Consider the following 23177-nt stretch of genomic DNA (forward strand, 5'->3'; position numbering starts at 1 on the left):
TGGATTCCTGAGGAATGCATCATTACCAAACACTGCCCACTCTTCTGGTTGGTTCACAATCCTCAGCTAGTTGTGAAAGATTTCATTTCAGATGTTAAAAAACCCAACAAAAACAACTAAACCTTTCTTACACTTACAGACTGACTAAAGAGTAAAAGCAAAACTAGAGGTGCCAAAATGAGCCAAATAAGATGGAGAAATACTTATATTTTTATTCACCTCCAACTTGACTACAGAATTTGCCTTTCAACTTAATCTAGGAGAGTTTCAAAGCCAAATTTACTCTATGTTGATTTCGTTTTAGAATATTTTTTTACCTATTTACCTGTCAAGTCAACCTAGTTTTGTTGTTTGCTTTTTATTTCATCTCTTTCCTTTATTTTAAATATAACTTTGAAATGCATCCTTCCTCTTCCGTTCTCCCACTTTCTCTTCCATTCTTTCTTTATCTCTGCTTTATTTGACAAAGAAAACAAGACAAATTTCCCCCTTGCGGATGAATAAAAAGAATCTTATCTATGACAGCTGACAGTTCGTCAGTGAATGCACCCATTCTCCAAATGTTGCCTCATCTGGAAATTGATATCAATCTTTGAAAAACAAAAAAATTTTTTTTAAAAAAATGGAATAATCAATCGTCTCTCCCTAGTCATTGACCTGGGTACGGGGACAACCTTCGACAACGAATTTCTGTCTCTCCTTCCTTCTGCAAGTGTTAAACTCCTTCCTTCTACTGCAAGTGTTAAACTAACAGTGCAAATTTGACAGCAGATTGATTGACATGTTAAAAATATGTTTTGTTTTTTATCTTTTTGGAAAAGTTGAGAAAATCAATAAGAGTAAGAGCCATAGAATTATTGGCTGTTGAAGAACCTTTATGCAGAAACCTGCCGAGCCCCATGACACCCCAGGGGCTACATCTGCTTCCAGACTGGATCGGAGGGGTTCATGTATTCATGGGGACGGTTAAATCCATTTGAAACTGTGGACATAAGAGCCATAGAATTATTGGCTGTCGAAGAGCCTTGGTGCAGAAACCTGCTGAGCCCTGTGACACCCCAATTTAGTCTGCCAGGGGCACCCGAGATAACACCGGAACTGGTAGACGACAATGTGGCCCAATTGACATTGGTGTTGACGGTCGATACAGCTCCCATTCCCATGGAAAACCTGGAAGATGCCCAACTGTCAAATGAACATCGGAGAAAAAGAGCATTCCCTGCACGCGCTTTTATCAAGCAGTATCCGTCAGATTCTCATTCAGTATTTAATGTAAGTTACTCCTCCTCCTCTACCACAATCAAAGAAAACTTTTTATTTACAGGTCTCGTCTAAACAGCAGGAAGCTAATCAACAACCAGGGACAATTTCAATTTACAGGTTACGTCTGATCTTACTTTCAAACACAACGAAATCGTACACCAAACCATCAACACACTCATCTAAATCGAAGGCAAACTGGTGCCCGACAACTCCAGGATCTTGACTCTGGCACCCACGGAACACAACAATCCCTGTTTCTACATGTTCCTTTGGAAGACCCTCTGTTTTAGCCCTTGTTTTGTTGTTTTCAAGGGTTTTACAGCGTTTGCAACACATTTGGATATATCAGCGCCAGTAAAAAGGAAGAAAACGGGATAGTAAAAAGTTCTAGAATTACAGTTAAAGCACCCAAGAGAAAGTAAGACAAAGGGGAACTGGGAACAAATAGGGGCCAGACGGAGATTCCAAAAGCATACCACCAGTGTACTTAGTTTGAGATCACCTATAAGTCTCATCTGGACACAAGCACAAAATCCAACAAAGAGGAATACACTCAAATGCTTACATTATACATTCAAAATAAATATAATAATACATAATAGAGAGATGATTTACAAGGAAAAAAATATCTCCCAAAACATTTATTATTTTTTTAAAATGGCAATTTGTCATTTGGTTTACACTGTTTGTTTTGAAGGGTTTTGCGGCGCTTGCAACACATTAAGGTCATATCAGCACCAGTACAAAGGAAGAAAATGGGATAGTAAAAAGTTAAAGAATTACAATCAAAGCATCCAAGAATAAGGCAGACAAAGGGGAATTGGTTCAAATAGGGAACAGATGTAGATTCCAAGAGCACACTATCAGTGTACAGTGTAGGCCCCTACTTAGTTTGAGATCACCTAAAAGTCTCATCCAGACAAGCACAGGTAAGAGGAATACACTCAAATGTTTACAAATCATATATAATACATAAACAAAACATAATACAGTGCATAACAGAGAGATGATTTAGAAGGAAAAAAATATCATCTCCCAAAACTAACTATACATTTGACTGTTTTCCTCCCAGCCAGGGTATCAGGCCAGGGCCAGGACAAAACCAAGTAATCTCATTCCAAGTTGGAAAACAGAAATAGGGAGATAGAAGACGATATGTACCTCCATGCCCACTATGGGAGGCAGGAACCCCACCCAGTTTACAATGTTTGAAATTAAAAATACAATGGATAGATAGACAAAAATACGTTAATAAAATAATAATATATAAACACCAAAATGATAAATGAAGATGACGTGTCATAACAGTTTAAAAAACCTTAACATACTCTCTCTTACTCACAAGCACACCTCCACACACGCACAGAGGCAGGAGCATAAAGGTAAAAGCTTGTAAAGTTGTAGAGGTATAACATTGATAGTAATGGTCTTCTATACTGTGTTCTGTCCAATATTGATGTGTTTGAATTTTTACATGTTGTCTATAGCTCCAATGAGTTTCTTATAAAATCAAACCATGCTCATCCAGAGTGTTGTTTTTAACACACAACAAACACACTTAGTGAGTACACGATCCTAATGCAGTATTTCTTTGAGATGTTAACGAAAACTTTTATTATGGCTTTATTATTCAAGTTGGATAATTCAGCGCGTGATCGCGCAATTGGTATGATTAATTCTGGGATTGAAGTTTCTGTTGTGCCAGGCATTTTGGGGTGTGATTATATTTATAAGGATAAAAAAAAAGTACTTTCATAGCTTTCTTTATTGCTTTAATCGCAGAGGGCATGAAAGTAAATTTATATCTATCTGTTCTATATTTTGTCTCTAAATATCGTCTACCAGAAAGGACTAAACCAAGTAATGTTTTGCTGATAAAGGGGAAACCTGAAACATCAATTTTATATGTTTTCGCATTTTAAATTGAAGCGTACATTCAATTTCACATTGTTATTTCTTTCAATGTACACAGTGAATTAGACTATTTCATGTTATTCATAAACGAGCTCTTTATCCAATTTATGTGCACAGAGACAAATAGGTGTGCTCATCAAACGCGTTCTACGATGTTAGGATGTGTTGAGTTTAGAAAACGGACTGATGTGGATCCAGCGAAGATAAAGATATTTTTTTTCAATGTCAATTATGTTCTGCATGGGCATCACATCATTGACAAACCTACACACGAGGTATTGGACAAAGGATGGAATATTGTAAGATGCTGTTCTCTTTGAGACAGACAGCTTTCATAACTGGAATGTTTCATCATGAAGGATAATTCCTTTGACCTCAATTCGAGTCACCCATTCCTAGATCAGACAAAATCAAACCCAAACCCATGGGAAATGAGCTGTGGGAGACATTCAAGTCTGTTGATTTACCGTCAAAAGGTACAGCCATAGATGGAGACAATGGTGGTACCTTGAACTGGTGGACAAGTCATTTAGCAAGAAAAATCTTAACACTATGGGGTAAAAGATATACCGGTTGTGAGACATCATGGACATCAAGGGCATTAAATGAGTAAGAAGTCAACACACCCATCGATAGATTAACCAGGATCAAATAGCACAAAGCCGTATATTTCATTAGAAATTTTTCACTTTAGTTTTCTCTCCACTCAGCCCCAACAGTTAATTTATATACATTTTTTTATTTTCGCTAGAGTTCGTGTCGTAAACAGGAATTTGCTCTGTTTCAAGATTTGTGTGGATGTGAGCAGAGGGCGATAATCAAACATGTTGCAAGGAGGTGTTGAGCACTGTTAGGTGTTTGGATAGATTGCTATAAAACTGGGTGCCACTTAGAAAATTCTTTGAGGCTGAGAAAGAGGATAAAAAAAAGAAAAATTCTCGTTATTTAAATGACAAGGTGAAGGGTAATTCTGAAAATCTGGCATCCCAATTCTCTAAGAATCTATACGGCGTTTCTTCAATATGCCACTCCATTGTTCTCCAACTTTCTTACTTCAAATCAGAGTGATGCCCCCTTAATTGCTAAACTGCACTCGTCTATGTCCATTTTACTTAGGGATATTCTTAAGCAATTCGTTAAACCTTCAGCTTTTAGTGGGAATCTTCGGGCTGTTGATGTGGATTTTACTTTGCCCTACAATATTAAGGTACAAAGTGACATCTTGAATGGAGAAGCAGCAAAGGCGTACCTACCTCAATGAGAAAAAATTTTTCAAAGAAAAGGTTGAAAACTTTTATGACCATGTCGTAGGTTACTATCAGGAAGTTGCCAGTTATTGGAAAGACAACCTTCCTTTTAGTGACGAAACAATGCTGGACCTGACCATCACAGATCCGGAAAATCTGATGAAGGACAGATTGGGTAGAAAAGTTGAAAAATTAAGCACCTGGTTTCCTGTTCTAATGAACGGTGATTCAAAAGACCAGTTATTCAATTCGCTTGCTGATCTCCAGACAAAGGAAATGATGAAGAATGGCAGGGATGATCATGTGTGGCCAAATGCAATTAAGGGAAACGAGGCATTTCAACCAGCTTGTCTTTTTGGTTGAACAGAGGTTCTGATAGCTCAGTTTGCAGAGCAACCGCTCCACACACACACAAAAAAAAAAGGACTGAGTTGAAGTCAGGATATTTTTATCTTGCAAATGATTGACTTTAAAGAGAGAAAAACAATTTGAGCAGACAATAAGCCATCCAACAAATGGTTTAGACTTTTCCAGAACAGACACCCAGATATCGTATTCAGGAAACAAGCTCTAGGGAAGCAAAGGGCTTTCATTTCACAGGATGACATGTGGTTGAATAAATTTTTTTTAAAAAGCCATCAAGGAATTAGACCCATCAATATTTCTGGAACCCGAACGAATCTACAACTGTGTGATGAGTCTGGGTTCAGCCTCAATGCAACGACTGGCAAGGTTCTGTCCTTCCTTGGGACAAAACATGTATATCAGGTAGGAAGAGAGGCAAAGGCCCTAATCACGGCATTGGTCTGCTGCAGCGCCATGGGTCACGGCATTGGTCTGCTGCAGCGCCACGGGTCACGGCATTGGTCTGCTGCAGCGCCACGGGTCACGGCATTAGTCTGCTGCAGCGCCACGGGTCACGGCATTGGTCTGCTGCAGCGCCACGGGTCACTGCATTGGTCTGCTGCAGCGCCATGGATCACGGCATTGGTCTGCTGCAGCGCCATGGATCACGGCATTGGTCTGCTGCAGCGCCATGGGTCATGGCATTGGTCTGCTGCAGCGTCATGGATCACGACATTGGTCTGCTGCAGCGCCACGGGTCACGGCATTGGTCTGCTGCAGCGTCATGGATCATGGCATTGGTCTGCTGCAGCGTCATGGGTCACGGCATTGGTCTGCTGCAGCGTCATGGATCATGGCATTGGTCTGCTGCAGCGTCATGGGTCACAGCATTGGTCTGCTGCAGCGTCATGGATCATGGCATTGGTCTGCTGCAGCGCCATGGGTCACGGCATTGGTCTGCTGCAGTGCCATGGGTCATGGCATTGGTCTGCTGCAGCGCCACGGGTCACTACACCTGGCCAATGCTTAATTATCCAGGTACGCAGTTCCGTGGCTTCAAGCCTAATGAAATTTCTACTGAATCGTACACGGGAGGTCTAAAAATGGATGGACCAACCAAAAGCTATTCCTTGAATGGCTGCTGCGATTGGTCTTCAAATAGAAACGGCTCTGTCAGGGAAGAATGAAGCCTAATGGCCGTGGTTGGTACATTATATCTATATTGTAAACGACGCTGGGAGAATGAGTCATATAAGTGTATACTAATTGATAAATGTTTCTTCCCAAAGAACCACAAACTACATAAGATAATCAACAGAAATACGATAAAAATAAGATATTCTTGTACTTGTATGCGCATAATGGAACAAATAATTTCAAGCCACAGAAAAATATTGAAAAACCACCAACAAGAACAAAAGCTACCCACCATAAAATGCAACTAAAGAAAGAAGGACCATTGCCTGTTGAATAAACAATGTTTAGAATCAAGTCTAATATACCAAGCCACAGTCACCGAAACTAAAACAAGCAGGAAAAATATGTAGGACTAACGGAAAACAATTTCAAAACCAGATAAAACCTCCACAACCCAACCTTTAGAAACACCAACAAAAAAATCTACAAAACTCAGTGAATGCATTTGGAAATTAAAAGACAAGCTAGACAACAGTATTTCATGAAAAATTCTATCAATTACAACAGGGTATAGACCATTATCAAAACGATGTACTTTTTGCTTGGAAGAAAAATACATTTTCGTCAAAGCCCTGTTGAGGCCACACTCAACACTGAAAAAGAAATATAGAACAGCTGTCTGCATAGATGAAAACACCTTTTAATCAACTTCGACTCTGCGGAATCACTTCAACAGTCGACGACAACCATTTACACGTATCACGTACAGTCTTGATGATGGACATAAAGACCTGAAATGTTCATGTAGACTTCTATATTGTTGTTAATATTATCATAATAATTTGCTTCATTGTTGCTATCAACATGTCAAGTACTCTTTGTACCATATTTGTGTCATAACACAATATAATACATGTCTTACACCCGAATAAATAATAGGGACAAAAAAAAGCACCAACAATGAACTCATTTGAAGGTGCACTACGGACTTATTGTCGACTGAAGAGATGAAAGATCATCGAAAAAATCATCTCGACAGAATAATGCGAGTGTTCTTATTAACGAAAGAGTCAAAATGGAGAGGCTTTGCATGGGAACAAAACATAGTGGACTGTCCCCATCAGTGTTACCTAGTATTTTACGATCACCGGCTTCAGGCAGCCTGTTTTCTACTTTTTCAAGTGTTCTTATTACACTATGGATAAATATCGTCTGACAAAATGGAGGATATAAAGCACCGAGATCTGATGACAGATTAAGAATACATGTAATGTCATTATTATAAAATTCACATGTTTGCTGCAAGATAATGAAATGTATGATTTACAAGAAACAATATCCTAATGATAATAAATGAAATTCCACCTATAAAGTTTGCCTAGGCGTCAAATTATAATTTTAACTTTTTCTTCTTCTTTGCCTTTTCCACATGTTTTGCTTCTTCTTGCTCTAATTTCCTTTCCAATGCTTGACGACGGAGTAATTCGGTGTCCTGTCAACAGGAAAACAAACCAAAAGAAAAAATATTTAAATAAAAATAAAAAACAAAATCTAGATCTGAGAAAGAGTGCATGAAACAGCACCAGACAAGACAAGAAAGAAAAATACAAGAAAAAAAAAGCACTCAACTGGGGATCGAACCTCAGACCTGATTACTGTCAGATATGCTCCTATTACATGGCCAACATGCAGGAGATTACAGTTTTATAAGCCCAAAACATTACTTCTATCTTACAGATCACGTGGTCATGTGCAAATTTGAAAATTACACTTTAAGATCATGTAATGACCAAACAAAAATTTCTGAAAAAAGATCAAGAACAAAATTTGGTGATAGATCATTTGCTTGTTTCGGCCCCAAGATTTGGAATGAACTACCACGTGGCCTGAGGGAGTGCAAGTCTTTACCTACCTTTAAAAAGAATCTTAAGACACATCTTCTTTACTGTATTTGTTTTTATTGACGCCTTGAACCCTTGATTTGGCTATGAATTCCATTGCATTGTATGTTGTATTGTTTTGTTTTTTTCTCCAAATTGATAATTTACATTGTAAAGTGCCCAGAGCTTGTGTTTTTACAAGAGAATGAGCACTGTATAAATGTGTATTATTATTGTTATTATTATTACTGCAATGTTTTTTTAAAAACTGCAACTAAATTTAATTCCTTTCTCTAAATAGAGGGAAATTCCCACCTAAATACATGGACATAGTAAGCACACCTGAAACGTGCAACTGTGATTTAAATTAAATATTATCTTTTTTAAAACACACACACAAGTTCGGACTACGAGAGGCCCTAGGAATGATCTATCTCAATGTATAAAATTAATATATAAAGTGTCGCTATTAATTCTTAATTCTATATTAATACACTTTTATGCATTTCCATTTAAATTCAAACTAGGGGTCATAGGGACAACATATTTCACTTTGTACAATTGATTATATATATATATATATACATATACACACACACACACACATTGTCGCCATAAATTCTAAACTATATATATACATTTTTATGCATGCCACGTCTGTAAACGGATTTCCATTTTTTTGGATGAAAATAGTATATTATTATTATTATACATTCTGTGTTGGGTCTCAAACAATATATACATCAGGGTTACTGTGAAAAAAAGGATTGAGCAAATATCTCACTAATTTGTAAAGGGAAATAATTGATAACCAGTAAAGTTTAAATTTAATTTCAATTTCTGATTCAATATCGTTTTCACGAGACATGAATAAGATCTGAGAACATTCAAAGTATTTTTCAAGCTTAAATTGTTATTAAAAATTTTTAAATTCCCTTTATTCACCCCACAAGGGAAATTCGTCTCTAGGGTCTATTCCAAGCGAAAACTGGAATAACCCAGACGTAAGCCGCAGTGCAGAGCTGCAAATTGAACTAGGGCGAGGTGACTTGATCAAGGCCACACAGAGCAGCAGCGGGTGAGCGAACTCGGTACTGTTCGGGTATGAAGCAATGACCATACCACTGAGCCACACTGCCCCAAATGCATATCCTCAAAAACAGTATGAACGATATTAGTGTCAAACGGGTGTCATATAATATAACCAAATAAAATCAACCATGGTTGGCCGTTGCAAACGGCTTTCATAACTCACTCAATCCTAGAAATTTTTGTTACTTTTCAAAATAGGAAAAAAATGTATTAAAAACGATCATGTTATAGTAATTTTACTTAAACTACCATTAACATGCAAGATCTAAAAACATTAGCTTTGATACTACGCCTATAATTTGTCTCATAAAAATGTAATAAATAGGCATGGGGTAAAATATGGATTTAGTGGGTGTCAGGGTTGAGTGAGTTAACTCTCTCGAGTTCATATACACGGAAAATCAAACAAATTTGTTGGATTTACAATGAGGGTGAACTCGAGAGTTAAGATGCTGACTTAACCCCTTAACAGATCTTGTACCTCAGCAAACATGCAATTCAGTGGGGTCGAATTTACACAGTGATTTACTCTGATAAGTGGTTATCCATAAGAGCAATAAAGCCAATGGAGCTCAAATCTATCCCCTTGCTGGAGAGTCAAAAGGATGATAACAACTGTCTTCTACCCTTTGGAAAGATAGCTAGTCTATGGCAAAGGACATGTCACCAGATACGACAGACTAACTACATTATCAATGATAAGTAAAGAGAGGCAGACCTGCCAAAATGAAAACTTCAAATTTAGTCATTTTAACGTCCATTTTTAGTAATTTGAGAAGGAAATTCGTAATTTCTGAAATTGTGTATGAACAACCACAATATTATTATTATTATTAGTAGTAGTAGTGGTGGTAGTAGTAGTAGTAGTAATAGTAGTAGTAGTAGTAGTTATAGTAGTAGTAGTAGTAGTTATAGTAGTAGTAGTAGTAGTTGCTGTTGTTGTTCTCTTCTTCTTATTATTATTATTATTTAAGTATTACTAAGAATTAAAAATTCGTAATTTTCCATAAAAATTCATATTTGGCCATGAAATTTGTCTAAAATTCGTAAGATTCGGCAGGTATGGAGAGGAGTGGGCAAACAAAAATTTGGACACCTCTGATCAAAATAAAGAGTCAAGTACCAGCTGAGCTATCTATTTGATGAGGAAAACACTCTTCCTAAGGATATACCATTGTGGTGTCTATACTAATAGCTCACCTGAACTATGACAGGATTAAAATCATGTTCGTGTCCAAAAGAGGGCCTCGATAGTTCAGTTGACACTCGTTTCACGCACAAAAAAGGCCAAGATTGATCTTGAATGCAGACAAGGATTTTTTTCTGAATTCCCCCCCCCCACCCCCTTTTTTCATCCAACAGTGATTGAGTAGATGGTTCTTGTCAGATCTGGTGAAAATTACTTTCCAATAGACTAGCATCGTACCCAAAGGATAGCAAGCAATTGCTATTATCCGTTTCTTGCAATTGAGACCTAGATAAACTCTGACCCCTTGAGCATAATGGCTCTGAAGGATTCCTTTTCTTTTTTTTGAGTCAAAAAACCTTACCTGTATAGATAGTTCGAAGATGACGTCACTCAGGTCTTTGTTATTGTTTTTTTGCCATCCGCGTTCATGAGTAATGCTCACTGAACTGTATTAACCCGACTATAAACGTTCATGGATACAGTTTTGTGTGTTGGTCCGTTATACTTCCGGATGGCAATGTTATGAGCTTCTTAGCCAAGCGCATACTATCTATACTACAGCACAAACAATTCCTACCTTAACTGGGGTGGATTCTGTGCTCGAGCTTTTGGATGGCGACGATTTCGATGGAGATGTATTGGGACTCATTTTGACAGGAGAAACTGATTTGCTGGGAGACGTGGACGCTGTATTGATATTATTATTATTGCCGCTACGCTGTGCCACAGATTCTGGGATACGGTTGGTCCACGACTCAATGCTGGGTCCTCCAGATGCTCTTCCATCTCCACCGCTCTCCATGTCTTCGTCATCGCTGTTAAAGTTGCTCAAGTCTGCCAGTAAAGAAAACGAGGCAATTCATACATAAACTCATCCTACTCTACCTCCGTACTATCCACTTTCCCAATAGAGTTTTGGTACTTTTAAAAATTGAATTAAAAATATACTCAGTTACTCAAAAACTGGCATGTACATAGAAAGAAAGAAGGGTGGAGAGAGAACAAAAGGGAAGAGGAAAGAAAGGTGACATGACAGATTGGCTGAAACAGATGCAGGGTAGCCAATTCAGAAGGCAATAATTTACTGAAATTTTACACAAACACAGCGACCGACCCCTTTCTGAGTGCTGAACTCCAGTAAACTCCAGTAAAAAGACATTATAAATTTACATTTTTCAGTTTATCAGGTGATTGGAAAATATACTGATGGTTTTAAACTGAATTCCGTGAAAATAGGGAAAATAGGCAACCTTGCAGATAACTTCTTCAGACTGCACAATACTCACCTTCCTTGCCATGACGAAGCCAGGCTTGTTTAGTACAAATGTTTCTGTATAAATCTTGTGATGAATGGTTGAAAATTTTGTCTTCAAACGATCTGACTCCCTCCTCAAAGCCCTGCATTATTAAATAAACGGAAAGAGATAAGAAAAGTTGATTGAGTCCCTTGACTGAAATAAACTTTGAGAATTACACTTTTACCAAGAAAATGTCATGAGGAGGTGAGATGGTCAAGTAGATAAGGCACTGCTCTTACAAACACAGGACCCCAGCTTTATTTTTATCCATGGGCAAACAAAATTGCCCCCCCCCACCCCTTATTCACTTTATGGTGCGGCACTGAGGTAGTAGTAGTAGTATGGTCCAATTCAAATTTAAACTGACTGTTATTCTTGTCAAGAAAGCAGACTTTGAGATGATTTGAGCTGAATCAAAACCCGAGTTGCACGAATGTTATTGTTCTGCAACGTCTGCAGTTAAAACGAAATCCATATGAGAAAAAAAATAAATTTTAACATATACACTCAGATCAGCACGAAACAATAGATATATTTCAAAATGAAAAGAATAAATAAAAATAATCCATGATAATAAAAATATGTTCAATATTATTCCTCTAAAAATCCAAATTTTAAGTATCTGAATCTGGTCAATTTTGGCAAATCAAGCAGAGCTGATGGTGACATGAAATGAAAAAGGGAGGAAAATTGTAAACGATTGCCATTAACCCCCACTTTTAGAGCCATTGAGATGATAAACTACCATTGATACTCTAGCTAATTTGTGGAGAGTGGGGAAACTGCACCTATTTGTTCCACTATCCATCAAGTTTGTTTTGTTTGTTTTTAAGAGTTTTATGGTGACACGTTTAGGTCATGTCAGCGCCAGTAAAATGGAAGAAAATTGGATAGTAAAAACATTCTAGATGTACAATTAAAAGGACTCGAGGAAAAAGTAAGACAAAGGGGAAATGGTTCAAATAGGAAACAGATGTAGATACCAAGAGCACACTATCAGTGTTTGAGATCACCTAAAAGTCTAACCCAGACACCAGCACATGACCCCACTAAGAGGAATACACTCTAATGTTTACAAATCATATGTTAAAATTTAAAAAAATAATACAGTTCATAACAGAGCGATTATTTACAAGGAAAAAAATATCATCTCCCAAAACAATAACTATTACAATCGACTGTTTCCATCCCAGCCAAAGACTCCGGCCAGGGTCAGGACAAAACTAAGTAATCTTATTCCAAGACAAAGACAGAAAGTAATTGAAAAACCGATATATGGGGATAGACGAGACAGCAAGTACCTCCACTATGGGAAGCCGGGAACCCCACTCAGTACATCAAGTCTCTCACTGCCAGTGCACTGAATTGGGGGATATGTAAACCTTTAACTCACTCGACCCTAACACTGACTATATCCATAGTTAACCTGGGTTACTTTTACCCCATGCCTAATCATTACATTTTTCTGAGATAAATTATAGGCGTTGTATCAAAGCTAGTGTTTTTAGTTTTTGCATGTCAATGATAGTTGGAATAAAACTATCTATGTACATGCTCACTTTTAATACATGTTTTTTCTTCCAATTTTGAAAAGTCTCTAGGATTGAGTGAGTTAAAAGGAAGAAATTCCTGACTCCAAAATCATTGGATTTCCACAGATCCAAGGAACACCATCAGCTCTGATCAAATAACCCACTATAATAAGAGCTGCCAACCCCATCTGATGAGAATGTGTACAATGGGACCTCAAAATGGGGGAGATTTCATAAAAATGGGTACAATCCTGAAATTGACGGAAACTAACCATTGCAAAAGTAAGAGGAAGGTAAACTTACATAAAGTTAAAGTCACACCGCACAAGCTCAATTGCAGCAACAATGATGTTCCCAAGACTATAATCCAATCCTTTCAGAATTCTACCTCCCAGCATGAAGATCATAATTGGTCAAAAAATATATGAATATCCACTTGGTCACCAAGGCTTCTCTATTTTTTCTCTAGTTTTGCTATTACAACTAAAGAAAACTGAAGTGACTCCGTACACTGAAAATGGGTACAATCTTGGGGGAAATGCGTACAAGCGTACAATCGCTGAAAATGCGTACAATTCCACTTTTTTGCGGTAGGTTGGCAGCTCTGTAATAACAGATAAAATCAGGATATCTGATAGATATATGTGCATTGCTCACCTTAGAAGTCACCATCGTGCTGTTGAAAGCTACTTCATCAAAGGGAGCAGTTTCAAAATGTTCTAAGGATAGAAAAAAAACAACTTATGTTATTTTCCAATTTTGACAGATTCACCATACAAAACAAGGTAACCAGTAAATATATTTATCACATTGAATGATATAATCTCTTTATGTAATATTAAATCAAGAATATGTGTGTTGAAATTCAATCAGAGATGAAAATAATCAGGACTTCATAATTTTTTTTGTTTGTTGCTTTAGGTCTCTTCCAACACAATTGAGGTTATATGAGAGACCGCTGAAACAAAAAAAAAACAAGCAATCTAACAAAAATAGTACAAATGTCAATCAAAATCATAACCTAAAGATATCATAAGCTAAATTATAAATAACCAAGAACAAACAGGCAGAGGATTTACAGGAAAAAAAATATCCCCTGTCAAAAATACAATCACAAACCAAAGAAGCAGGATAGGCTAGTAAAGAGAAGAAGAAACGACATCACTATCGGATCGTACACCCATGCGAACATCATAGGTATATGATTCAAGGGTGATGCTCCCATCCAACCACCCGCGACTTCATAATTAATCTTTCTAACAAGTTGTCATTATCTAAAATAACCTATTCTATACACATATTGATTGAAATATATCAAAAATTTATGCTCCCATAATATAAGATTATACTACTTTTATTCCCAAGTACCAGCCATAAACGGCCATAATAATTTCCAATCGACTCACTACGAGTGACTTTAGCACCCTGGGCTTTGTAGTCGTCAATCTGCTTGTCTTTGGCAGCTAACAGTTTAAACAGTTCTTGTTTTTGACGTGATAATTCTCCAACCATGGCCATCAGTGGTAAAGTCAGGTGATCACGAGCCTATGGATACATTTTTTAAAATAAAAACCATCACATATAATCATTAACCGATTAAAAATTATAAACAATAAAAAAGGCTATCCTGACGGCTACAACATGAACAACTGAAACAAGCCTTTTACAAGATAATAGTTGTGAGTGAAAAAAAAAAACAAACATGAACAACAGAAACAAAAATCACCTATTCTAAACTTTAAGGAGGCCTGATAAAAATGAAGCAAGTGGTCAGGATCTACTGTCCTAAATACTGAAATTGTTTAATGTTTTTTTTTGGTTGTATTTAACGGTTTTAGGGCACTTGCGACACATTTAGGTCAAATCAGCACTAGTAAAAAGGAAGAAAATGGAACAGTCAAGTTATTCTAGATTTACAATCAAAACACCCAAGAAAAAGTAAGATATAGTCCTCAAATATTGGAATCCCTATTTTCATGTGAAATATTATTTTCAAAGTCTGGTTCATCCAAACACACACAGTACCATTCTGAGGTAATGGACCACACTTTGGATTTGTTTAAGCGAATTAAAAACAGTTTTGGACTGGAATCCTACCAAATCATAAGTGGTTGAATCAGCCCTGAACGTCCATGTAAATGGAAGCCCTGCTAGCTGGGAGATCAAGGTCAGAACGATGTGGTCTGTCTTCCTGGTCAAGGACAAATCTGTGCCACTTCCTTTGTTGAGGCTTGCCTTGATTTGGTCCACAATCTTGGTAAGAGGGGCCTCAATGTAAGGGTTCAGTTTCTTGTTTTGGAACAAAAAGAATTTAAAAAAACAAAACATTTTAATAATAATAAGAAGAATAATAATAATGTCAATCAAGTAGAAACAAACATTACTGCACAACCGAGATACATGAATAGATACATGTAATAACAAAACAAATAATCATCAAGATGATGATGGTGAGGATGATCATGAGTACTACGGGGGCAATGAACACTATAATTCCTCACTTATCTCCCTTGCGCCACTCCTTTTACTGCATTATCTTATTCCAATATGTTTACAGAGTCTGGATGTAAAGAGTCCAGAGAAACATCCAATATATAGGGGGTCTAGGAGCGTGAAAAGCTGGAAAATTGTGTTTGGTGAGTAGAAACACTTTTACATGGCTGCCTAAGCTATGACTTTGATCATCTATGATGCTGACTGTTACCTTTTGTTTAGAAAAGCACAGTGAGATTGTTAAGCAACAATCTTGGGGCCAATTATTTGTATATTATTCACAGAAATAGTATTGTTGATGTCAAATATTGGAAAGTATTTAAGTACACATGCAAATAATTTAGCTCACATGCAGGTTGAATTCCAATCTTAGTTGAGACATCAGTATGGGAGTGAAAACCATGACCCCAATAATGGTTCACCAGGCTAATTCTTTGAAGTGAATTGATTAAGCCATCATGCACTTTCAAGTAGAATTATTGAATTGTACTCACCAATTTTGCTCCATTTTGTAGAGCAGAAATCACAATTGCACAATGTTATTGGCAAAAATAAACGAAAATTGAGCTCAAAGTCTCGAAGAAAAAATTGAGCTTAAAGTCTCGAAGAAAAAATTGAGCTGAGCTGAGATTGTAATTTCGCCAGTTCAAAAATAATTGCCGACCCCTATAAACAGCTTTAAAGCTGCATAACTGCAGCTTTCCTCTCTGGTTAAGCAATGATAAAATACAACTAAACCAGGGGAACTCAATTCAAGGCGCCATACTTACAACACAATCAGATGAAACAAGTTTTTAGACCCATAATTCCGATTTGTTTACAAGAACTCTTTACCTTGAAGTCAATTCCCGTGCACTAAGTGCTACCATACACTTTAAAAATGGCAGGGTTCGGAATTAAGTCGCAGCGCCAATTGTGGGGAAGATTTTATGTCACTGATTATTGTGATAGGTTTATGTTGTTGTTGTTGTTGTAAGTGTTTTGTTTCACAGAGCATTCATAAAAGATATGGCAAAAATCATGGAGCCACTTACAAGGCTGTTGAAGAAAAAGAAATTCTGTTGGGAGTCCGAACAGCAGCAAGCTTTCGATCAATCGAAGTTGATCCTATGTACCCCACCTGTTCTAGCGATTCCCATGTCCCAAGGCCAATTTATACTGGACACTGATGCTTCTGATTTCGCTATAGGTTCAGAGCTCCTCCAAATACAAGAGGGAGTAGAGAGAGTCATAGCATATGGAAGTTTTACTTTAACATCCCAACAAAGGAACTACTGCACGACTCGGAAGGAATTGTTGGCAGTTGTTAGATTTACCAATCAGTTCCGTCATTATTTATTGGGGAAATTCATATTGCGCACGGACCATAGGAGTCTAACCTGGCTGATGAATTTCAAGAGACCAGAGGGTCAACTCGCTAGATGGTTAAAAACCAGATGCACTCTCCAGACCACCTAAAACCGACATACCTTGCCCACATTATGCAGACATGATAGACCTGAAGGATTTACCCTGCAATGGATGCAATTACTGTACCCGCGTACATGGGACGTGGTCAAAATTCTCAGATGACATTGATGATGATGTCCAGTTACCTATCATCAGGTGTGAAGAGAGATTGTCTTCTGGATATTCGCATTGTTGTCCGAGATCTCTCAAGTGCTTGTTAAGCACGAGTGGAGAGAAGCACAAGCTGAGGACCCCAGCCTAGTGACAGTACCATGTCAAGCAGATCTCAAACTGGCAAATGCAGCACAGAAATTTTACTGGCTAAACCGTAACCTCTCCTACCTGCAAGACATATATAAAAGAGGTACGGATGAAAGAGACCTACTAGTGGTGCCCCCAAAGTTTAAGCAAGAGGTCTTAAATCTGTGCAACAACATTCCCATTGCAGGACACCAAGGATTGCAACGAACGAAATTGAGGATTAAGGGATCCTATTTTTGGCATAAAATCTCAAGGGATGTCCAACAATATGTTCAAGGCTGCTCATTATGTAACCAAAGTAAACATAGAAATAAAAAACATCGGCACCCTTGGTACAGAATCATGCAGGTATACCTATGGAAAAGGTACATATTGATTTTCTTGGGCCCTTGACGAAGACGCGTAATGGTAATGAATTCATCATGGTGATCATCGATCAATTCACGAAGTGGATTGAGTGCGTACCCTTACCATCACAATGAGCCGAAATCACGGCAAGAGCAGCCGTGAATGAGTAGTTCTCTAGATTTGGGTACCCCCTAGAAATAGTATCAGATCAAGGAAGAAATTTCGAGAGTAGCCTTTTTAAAGAAATGTGTCGGCTTCTCCACATTAAAAAGATTCGAACTACCGCCTATAGACCCTCAGCAAATGGCCAGGTAGAAAGGATGAACAAGACGTTGATGGCAGCAGTAAGAAGCTTTAGCCACTCGAAACCAAACACCTGGGATGAATATGTGCCACGAATTGCTTCTGCTATCCGCAGTTCAGTCAATCGACACAGGCTACACACCAAACAGATTGATGCTAGGAAGGGAGCTGACAACTCCAAGTGATCTGGTGACACCTGGACCCGCAAGAGAACATGAACTTACTGAGGAGCATGTCATAAAATTACAAGAGAGCCTAGAGCTGGCTCATGAGACTGCTAGAAAAACCCTAAGGACAGAGCTTAAAGGATGAAACATGACTATGACTTGAATATCCACGTTCACACCTTCAAAAGAGGCGATGCTGAGTACCTCTTGAACAGGAAAGGTGGAAAAACAGTGTCAAAGAAGTTGAAGCCAGTTTGGATTGGCCCCGCTATCATCATGACGGATTTTCCCCCTTTGTTTATCGAGTTAAGCTTAAAAATAATGAACTGAAAGTAGTCAACCATGACAACCTAAAGCTGTGCAACCGAAATGGATAAACAAAGAACAACAGTCAATGATAACAGGCAATGCCCTGACCTATTGCCTTTGCAATCAACCCGATGATGGTGATACCATGATCCAATGTGACAACTGTTTTGAATGGTATCACGGGCAATGTATAAATTTAACGGACCGGCAAATGGCTCAAATAAGTCAATACTGTCCCCAATGTTCAATTTGAATGAAGTAAAATAACTAATCAATCTCCTTTTTATGCACAGCACCATGAACCGCCAGACTGAATTCAAAGTGATCCAGCTGATGGCGGAATTCCAGGCCTTTCAGGGCGCCCAAGACACCCAGAAAGGAGGGGACAGATATAATGGCAGGCAAGGCAGAGGGAGAGGAAAGGGTAGAGGCCATACATCCCCATCGGCCCGGGGTAGAGGCCACGCCTCCCAATTAGGCCGGGGTAGAGGGTACAGATCCCCATCAGAACGGAGGAGAGGAAGGGGTAGAGGGTACACCTCCCCAAGGAACAACTCCTCTCGTGACTTCAGGGCCAGAAGAGATAGGAAAAACCGGTACAGGCCCTACCAAACCCATACCAGGCCAGAGGGTTCTAGGGACCACCGAAGAGGCCCAAAGCCTACCTTGCACAGCGAGCCTGGTGATACCAGGGGTCACCCCTCGGAACCACAGGCTAGACGACAGGCCCCTCGACCTCGAACGTCAGATGATACAAGGGATCATCCCTGTGAATCAATGGCGAAGAGGGAGAGCCACTCAAACAGCAGTGGAAATGGCAAGACGGCCAGGAGGAATGGGGCCAGGCAAAAGCAATTCAGGCTGCTCAAAGAGGAAAATGCAGCACTAAAGGAGAGCCTGGCCCACATTCGAAATGACCTAAAGGAAACCCAGGCAGAACTGGCCCGTCTGAAGGGAGAGCTTAGGAGCTTTCAGCCTGACAAGTCAGCAGACTTAGATCTGCTCATGGACTTGTCTGAGCAAGAAGGTAAGTGTGTGGGACTTATTGATGCCCATTTCCATTTGGACCGATGGCACAAAGGGAAAAAGGGTCAAATATGACATGTTAGAGCAGTTACTAAAGTTCCATGTCAACCCCGCCCCCTCAGTAGATTTACCTATCCTGGGTGGGATGATAGTCTACTGCGACCCCATAACCCCCCCCCCCCCCCCTTTGTATATAAGACCAACCCAGGAGGAAGAGTTCGCCCCTGAGGATTTTCTTTTTTTTTTTTTTTTTTGCGTTCTTTGATTTCTGTATATGTGTTACAGGCTACAAATTTTTATTGATTTTACTCTACATAATCTTCGGATTCTCATAAGGTAAGAATTTTCCTTTTTCCCCCAATGACTCATCATATCTCGTCGCGCCAGTGAGTCAGCCAGTCCCGGGCAGTCTGGTTGCATTCCCTCAGGTCAGCATTGGTGAAGTGAGGTCCCAGCGAGCATTCGGACAGGATGTGGTCCATGGTCTGTCTGGAGTGACCGCATGGACATTCAGTGCCCGGTGAGATTTTCCATCTAAAGAGGTTGGTGGCGGTGTTTCCCACCTTTGCTCTAGCTCTGTTCAACGCCACCCAGTCTTTTCTCTTGAGGTCTGTGCCTGCTGGGAGCTTTTCTGTTGGGGGCTGGAGGGCATCGTTTGCTGTCTTGTCCCATTCTACCCATTTGTCCAGGCGGAAGAATGCTGAGTGGTCTGGGTGAAGGCTCTCTACTGTGAGGAAGCTTTTCCTTGATTTGAGCCTGCTTTTGGGGCAATTGTGGTCATGAAGGGGGTGTCTCTGGTCCATTTCCTGTTTGTATTTTTGTATTTGGGCATGAGTTTCCCTCCGGATGTGTGGTGGGGCTATTCCTGCTGCACGGTAGACCAGTGTTAATGGTGTTGCTCTCAGCTGGCCCGTTACGATCCGGCAGGCGTTGTTGAGCTCGGGGTCTAGCTTGGAGGCATGGCATGATCGGGCCCATACAGCTGAGCAGTACTCCGCAGTTGAGTAGCTGAGGGCCAATGCTGTGGTCCTTAGAGTTTTAGGGTCAGTTCCCCAGTTCATGTTTGCCAGCTTTCCAAGGAGGGCATTACGCGTGGACACTTTTGCCTTGGTCTTCCTCACGTGTTCTCTGAAGGACAGAGTCCGATCAAGCATCACTCCGAGGTACACTGGGTGGTAGTTGTACTCTAATGTCTGGCCATTCCACTTGATGTTAAGTTTTTTGTGGGCTTGGTGGTTGTTGAGGTGAAATGCACACACTTGTGTTTTCCTGGGTTGGCGTTCAGCGAGTTTTTAGTGTAGTACTTTGTAAGGGTGTCTAGGGCATTTGTCAGTCTGCTCTCGATTGGTTGGAAGGACACATCCTGTGTTGCGAGGCATAGGTCATCAGCATATATGAATCGGCGGATATTTGGGAACTCAGGCTGATCATTTGTATATATGTTGAAAAGTGTTGGAGCCAGCACTGATCCTTGGGGAAGACCATTCTTCTGGGTGCGCCACCTGCTCTTCCGGCCATCCATTTCAACAAAGCGCCTGTTTTCGAGAAGTGACTGGATGATATTTACAATTTTCTTATTCTTTATCATTTTAGCCACTTTGAGGAGTAGGATCTTGTGATTCACTGTGTCATAGGCTGCAGTGAGGTCGATGAAGACTGTGCCAGTGACCTGTTTTGTCTCAAACCCATCTATGAATTGTGTAAGGTTAAGAAGTTGACCACATGTTGACCGTCCTGGTCGGAATCCAGCCTGGTCTGAAGACAGTTGTTCGTCTAGACTGGGTGACATGCGGGACACAACCATTCGCTCAAATAGCTTGTATGTGATGCACAGGAGGGAGATCGGGCGATAGCTTTTCTTGGATTTTGGATCTTTCCCCGGTTTCAGTAGGGCGACTACTCTTGCTTTCCTCCATGCATTTGGCAGCCTGTTTGTCCTTGCGCATACATTGAAGAGGTCCAATAGCCAAAATGTTGAATCATCTCAGTTGTGATTCCATCCGGTCCAGATGCTTTTCCTGCCTTCAGATGGGACAAGGCCTCTAGTAGCTCCTCCAGGGTAAAAGACTATAACTATTGAAGTGAGGCATGAATTAGAAGGGGGAGGAATGTGGGGAAGATTTTATGTCACTGATTATTGTGATAGGTTTATGTTGTTGTTGTAAGTGTTTGTTATGAAATGACTGTCAGTGTCTCGATCGAGCTGTTGTGAGTAATCTTCATGTTGTGTTTCTTCACTGTCTCCCGTGTAAATGTGACATCGTGTCTATCCTATAAAAGCTTCGACAACAATCTTAACTCTAGATATTACTATACTATTCGCCTTTCGTTGAATCTTCCCAGATCCGATCTGCCATTCATTAATTGGTATGTTTTAGAGTTAGACTTTACCGGGACGATGTGCTTTTAGAGCATTTTTAACCGCCCATATATGTCCTTTACATATATGGAGAACGCCCACTTCGGTGGAGACTTTTTCTTAACTTTTTCCTTTATTTTACAGATTTGGAAATCCGTTCACGACACCATCTTCCCCACCCCAATCGCTTATAACAGTAACAGCTTTAGGCCATCACTTGCCTCGCACAATGCATAAGCAACACAGAAATTGAGTTTAAAAACCACCTAAAACTAAAATAAAATCATGGCTGGCGCCGAAGACCCAAAGCGAGGCACTTTGACTTTGATAACTCCAGTCCAGTGGCCGCTTGGAACTTTATTTTTGGCCCTTTACTGTTTTGGTCACCATGGCGTTATTTGTGAACCTATCTGACTAATGTTAGTATCGCTTTAAAGGGCACAAAACAAGCTTTCTAACGGTATATTTTGTTCTTAATTCCGGATTGTATTTCTCAGAAAGCTATTGAAATAAAAATTTATCAATTTTTGAATTATAAGAACTTTTTAAATTATGGATACATTTTAATTATACTTCATACATCGATAGACAATTAATTGAAGAGCATCTCTGCCAAATTTAATCAAAATTGATACACTCGCTCATTATTTTATTTTTCCCGCCATTAACCCCACTTTTTTTTTTTACAAAAATCTCTTTTTTTTTCATATTCATTTATCCTTAATTTGTTCCATACTTTTCATACATGAAAATGATTTATATGAAAATAAAGCTTATTTTCTGACCTTTAAAATGATACCCAACACTTGCCATTTATTTTTTAATTGAAACAAAATCACTGAAAACAACAAGTGGGCCATGTTGACTGCAAAACTCAAAATTTCCCGATAACCGCGAGATGCTGGTTTTGAGGCAGCGGTGAGATCAGATTCTCTGTAAAATTGACAAAAAATTTCAACAGAAAAATATAAATAACTCTGGAACCGCAAGTCGTAGAGAAACACATTTTATGTTTTTTCAAGTCCCATCCCCCTGACTTGGTCAAATTAAGATATTTTGAATTTGAAAATTTTATCAAAGTGCCTACAAGAAGACCAAAAGCTATTTTGCTTGATGTAACTAAGAATAATTTCACTTACTGACGATTTTTTCTGTAGAGTTTCTTGATCAAGTTTCTCATACCAGAACTCTATTAAATCAGTCGCTAAAAATTCGTAAGAGCTGCCGGAGAACTTCGCTTTCACTAGAAAAATTCCATCTTTCTGTGACGATTCTAAATCTTTCAGTTGTACCCATGAACAGGAATGAAGATCAGGTTTCCACTTTCGCCTCCATTGTACCTCAGACATTGTATATTGTTGCTTTTCACAGATGAGAATATAAATTTGCCAAAATCTCACACACCAAGGCCAAGGTGTCACGATCTGGCCACTAGTTAGTACTAGTCACCCTAGCCGTTTGTTTTCAGCTTTTGACCCGTGAGGCGTGAGGTTGGCTAGATAGGTAGTTTATCGACTTTCGATCAGGGTTGCCAGATTATTTTTCAACAAAATGCCAGGGGAAGA

At 39.2% G+C, this 23177-nt stretch overlaps 1 protein-coding gene across 1 annotated transcript; it reads right to left on the reverse strand.

The window, feature by feature from the left end:
* Positions 1-1886: 1886 nt before the first annotated feature.
* LOC144958000 (non-homologous end-joining factor 1-like) lies at positions 1887-23157 on the reverse strand. The gene is made up of 7 exons (XM_078889584.1): positions 22752-23157; positions 14995-15186; positions 14304-14442; positions 13555-13616; positions 11354-11465; positions 10645-10901; positions 1887-7398 (listed from the first exon to the last, which is right to left on the reverse strand). Exons 1-7 carry the CDS (start codon positions 22959-22961, stop codon positions 7297-7299), a joined length of 1074 nt encoding a protein of 357 aa, XP_078745710.1. The 5' UTR covers positions 22962-23157; the 3' UTR covers positions 1887-7296.
* Positions 23158-23177: the final 20 nt, after the last annotated feature.

The sequence above is a fragment of the Berghia stephanieae genome, chromosome 12, assembly GCF_034508935.2.
Source record: "Berghia stephanieae isolate SIO BIC M18660-M18661 chromosome 12, UCSD_Bste_1.3, whole genome shotgun sequence".
Taxonomy (NCBI): domain Eukaryota; kingdom Metazoa; phylum Mollusca; class Gastropoda; order Nudibranchia; family Aeolidiidae; genus Berghia; species Berghia stephanieae.

Excerpts from the sequence above, each read along its gene's own strand:
- LOC144958000 (XM_078889584.1), bottom strand. The coding sequence starts at position 22,961 with ATGTCTGAGGTACAATGGAGGCGAAAGTGGAAACCTGATCTTCATTCC. Across the intron at positions 13,617-14,303 it reads GGGTGCTAAAGTCACTCGTA|AACATTTTGAAACTGCTCCC; the intron begins GTGAGTCGATTG and ends TTCTATCCTTAG. Across the intron at positions 11,466-13,554 it reads GCACGATGGTGACTTCTAAG|GGCTTTGAGGAGGGAGTCAG; the intron begins GTGAGCAATGCA and ends TTAATAATGCAG.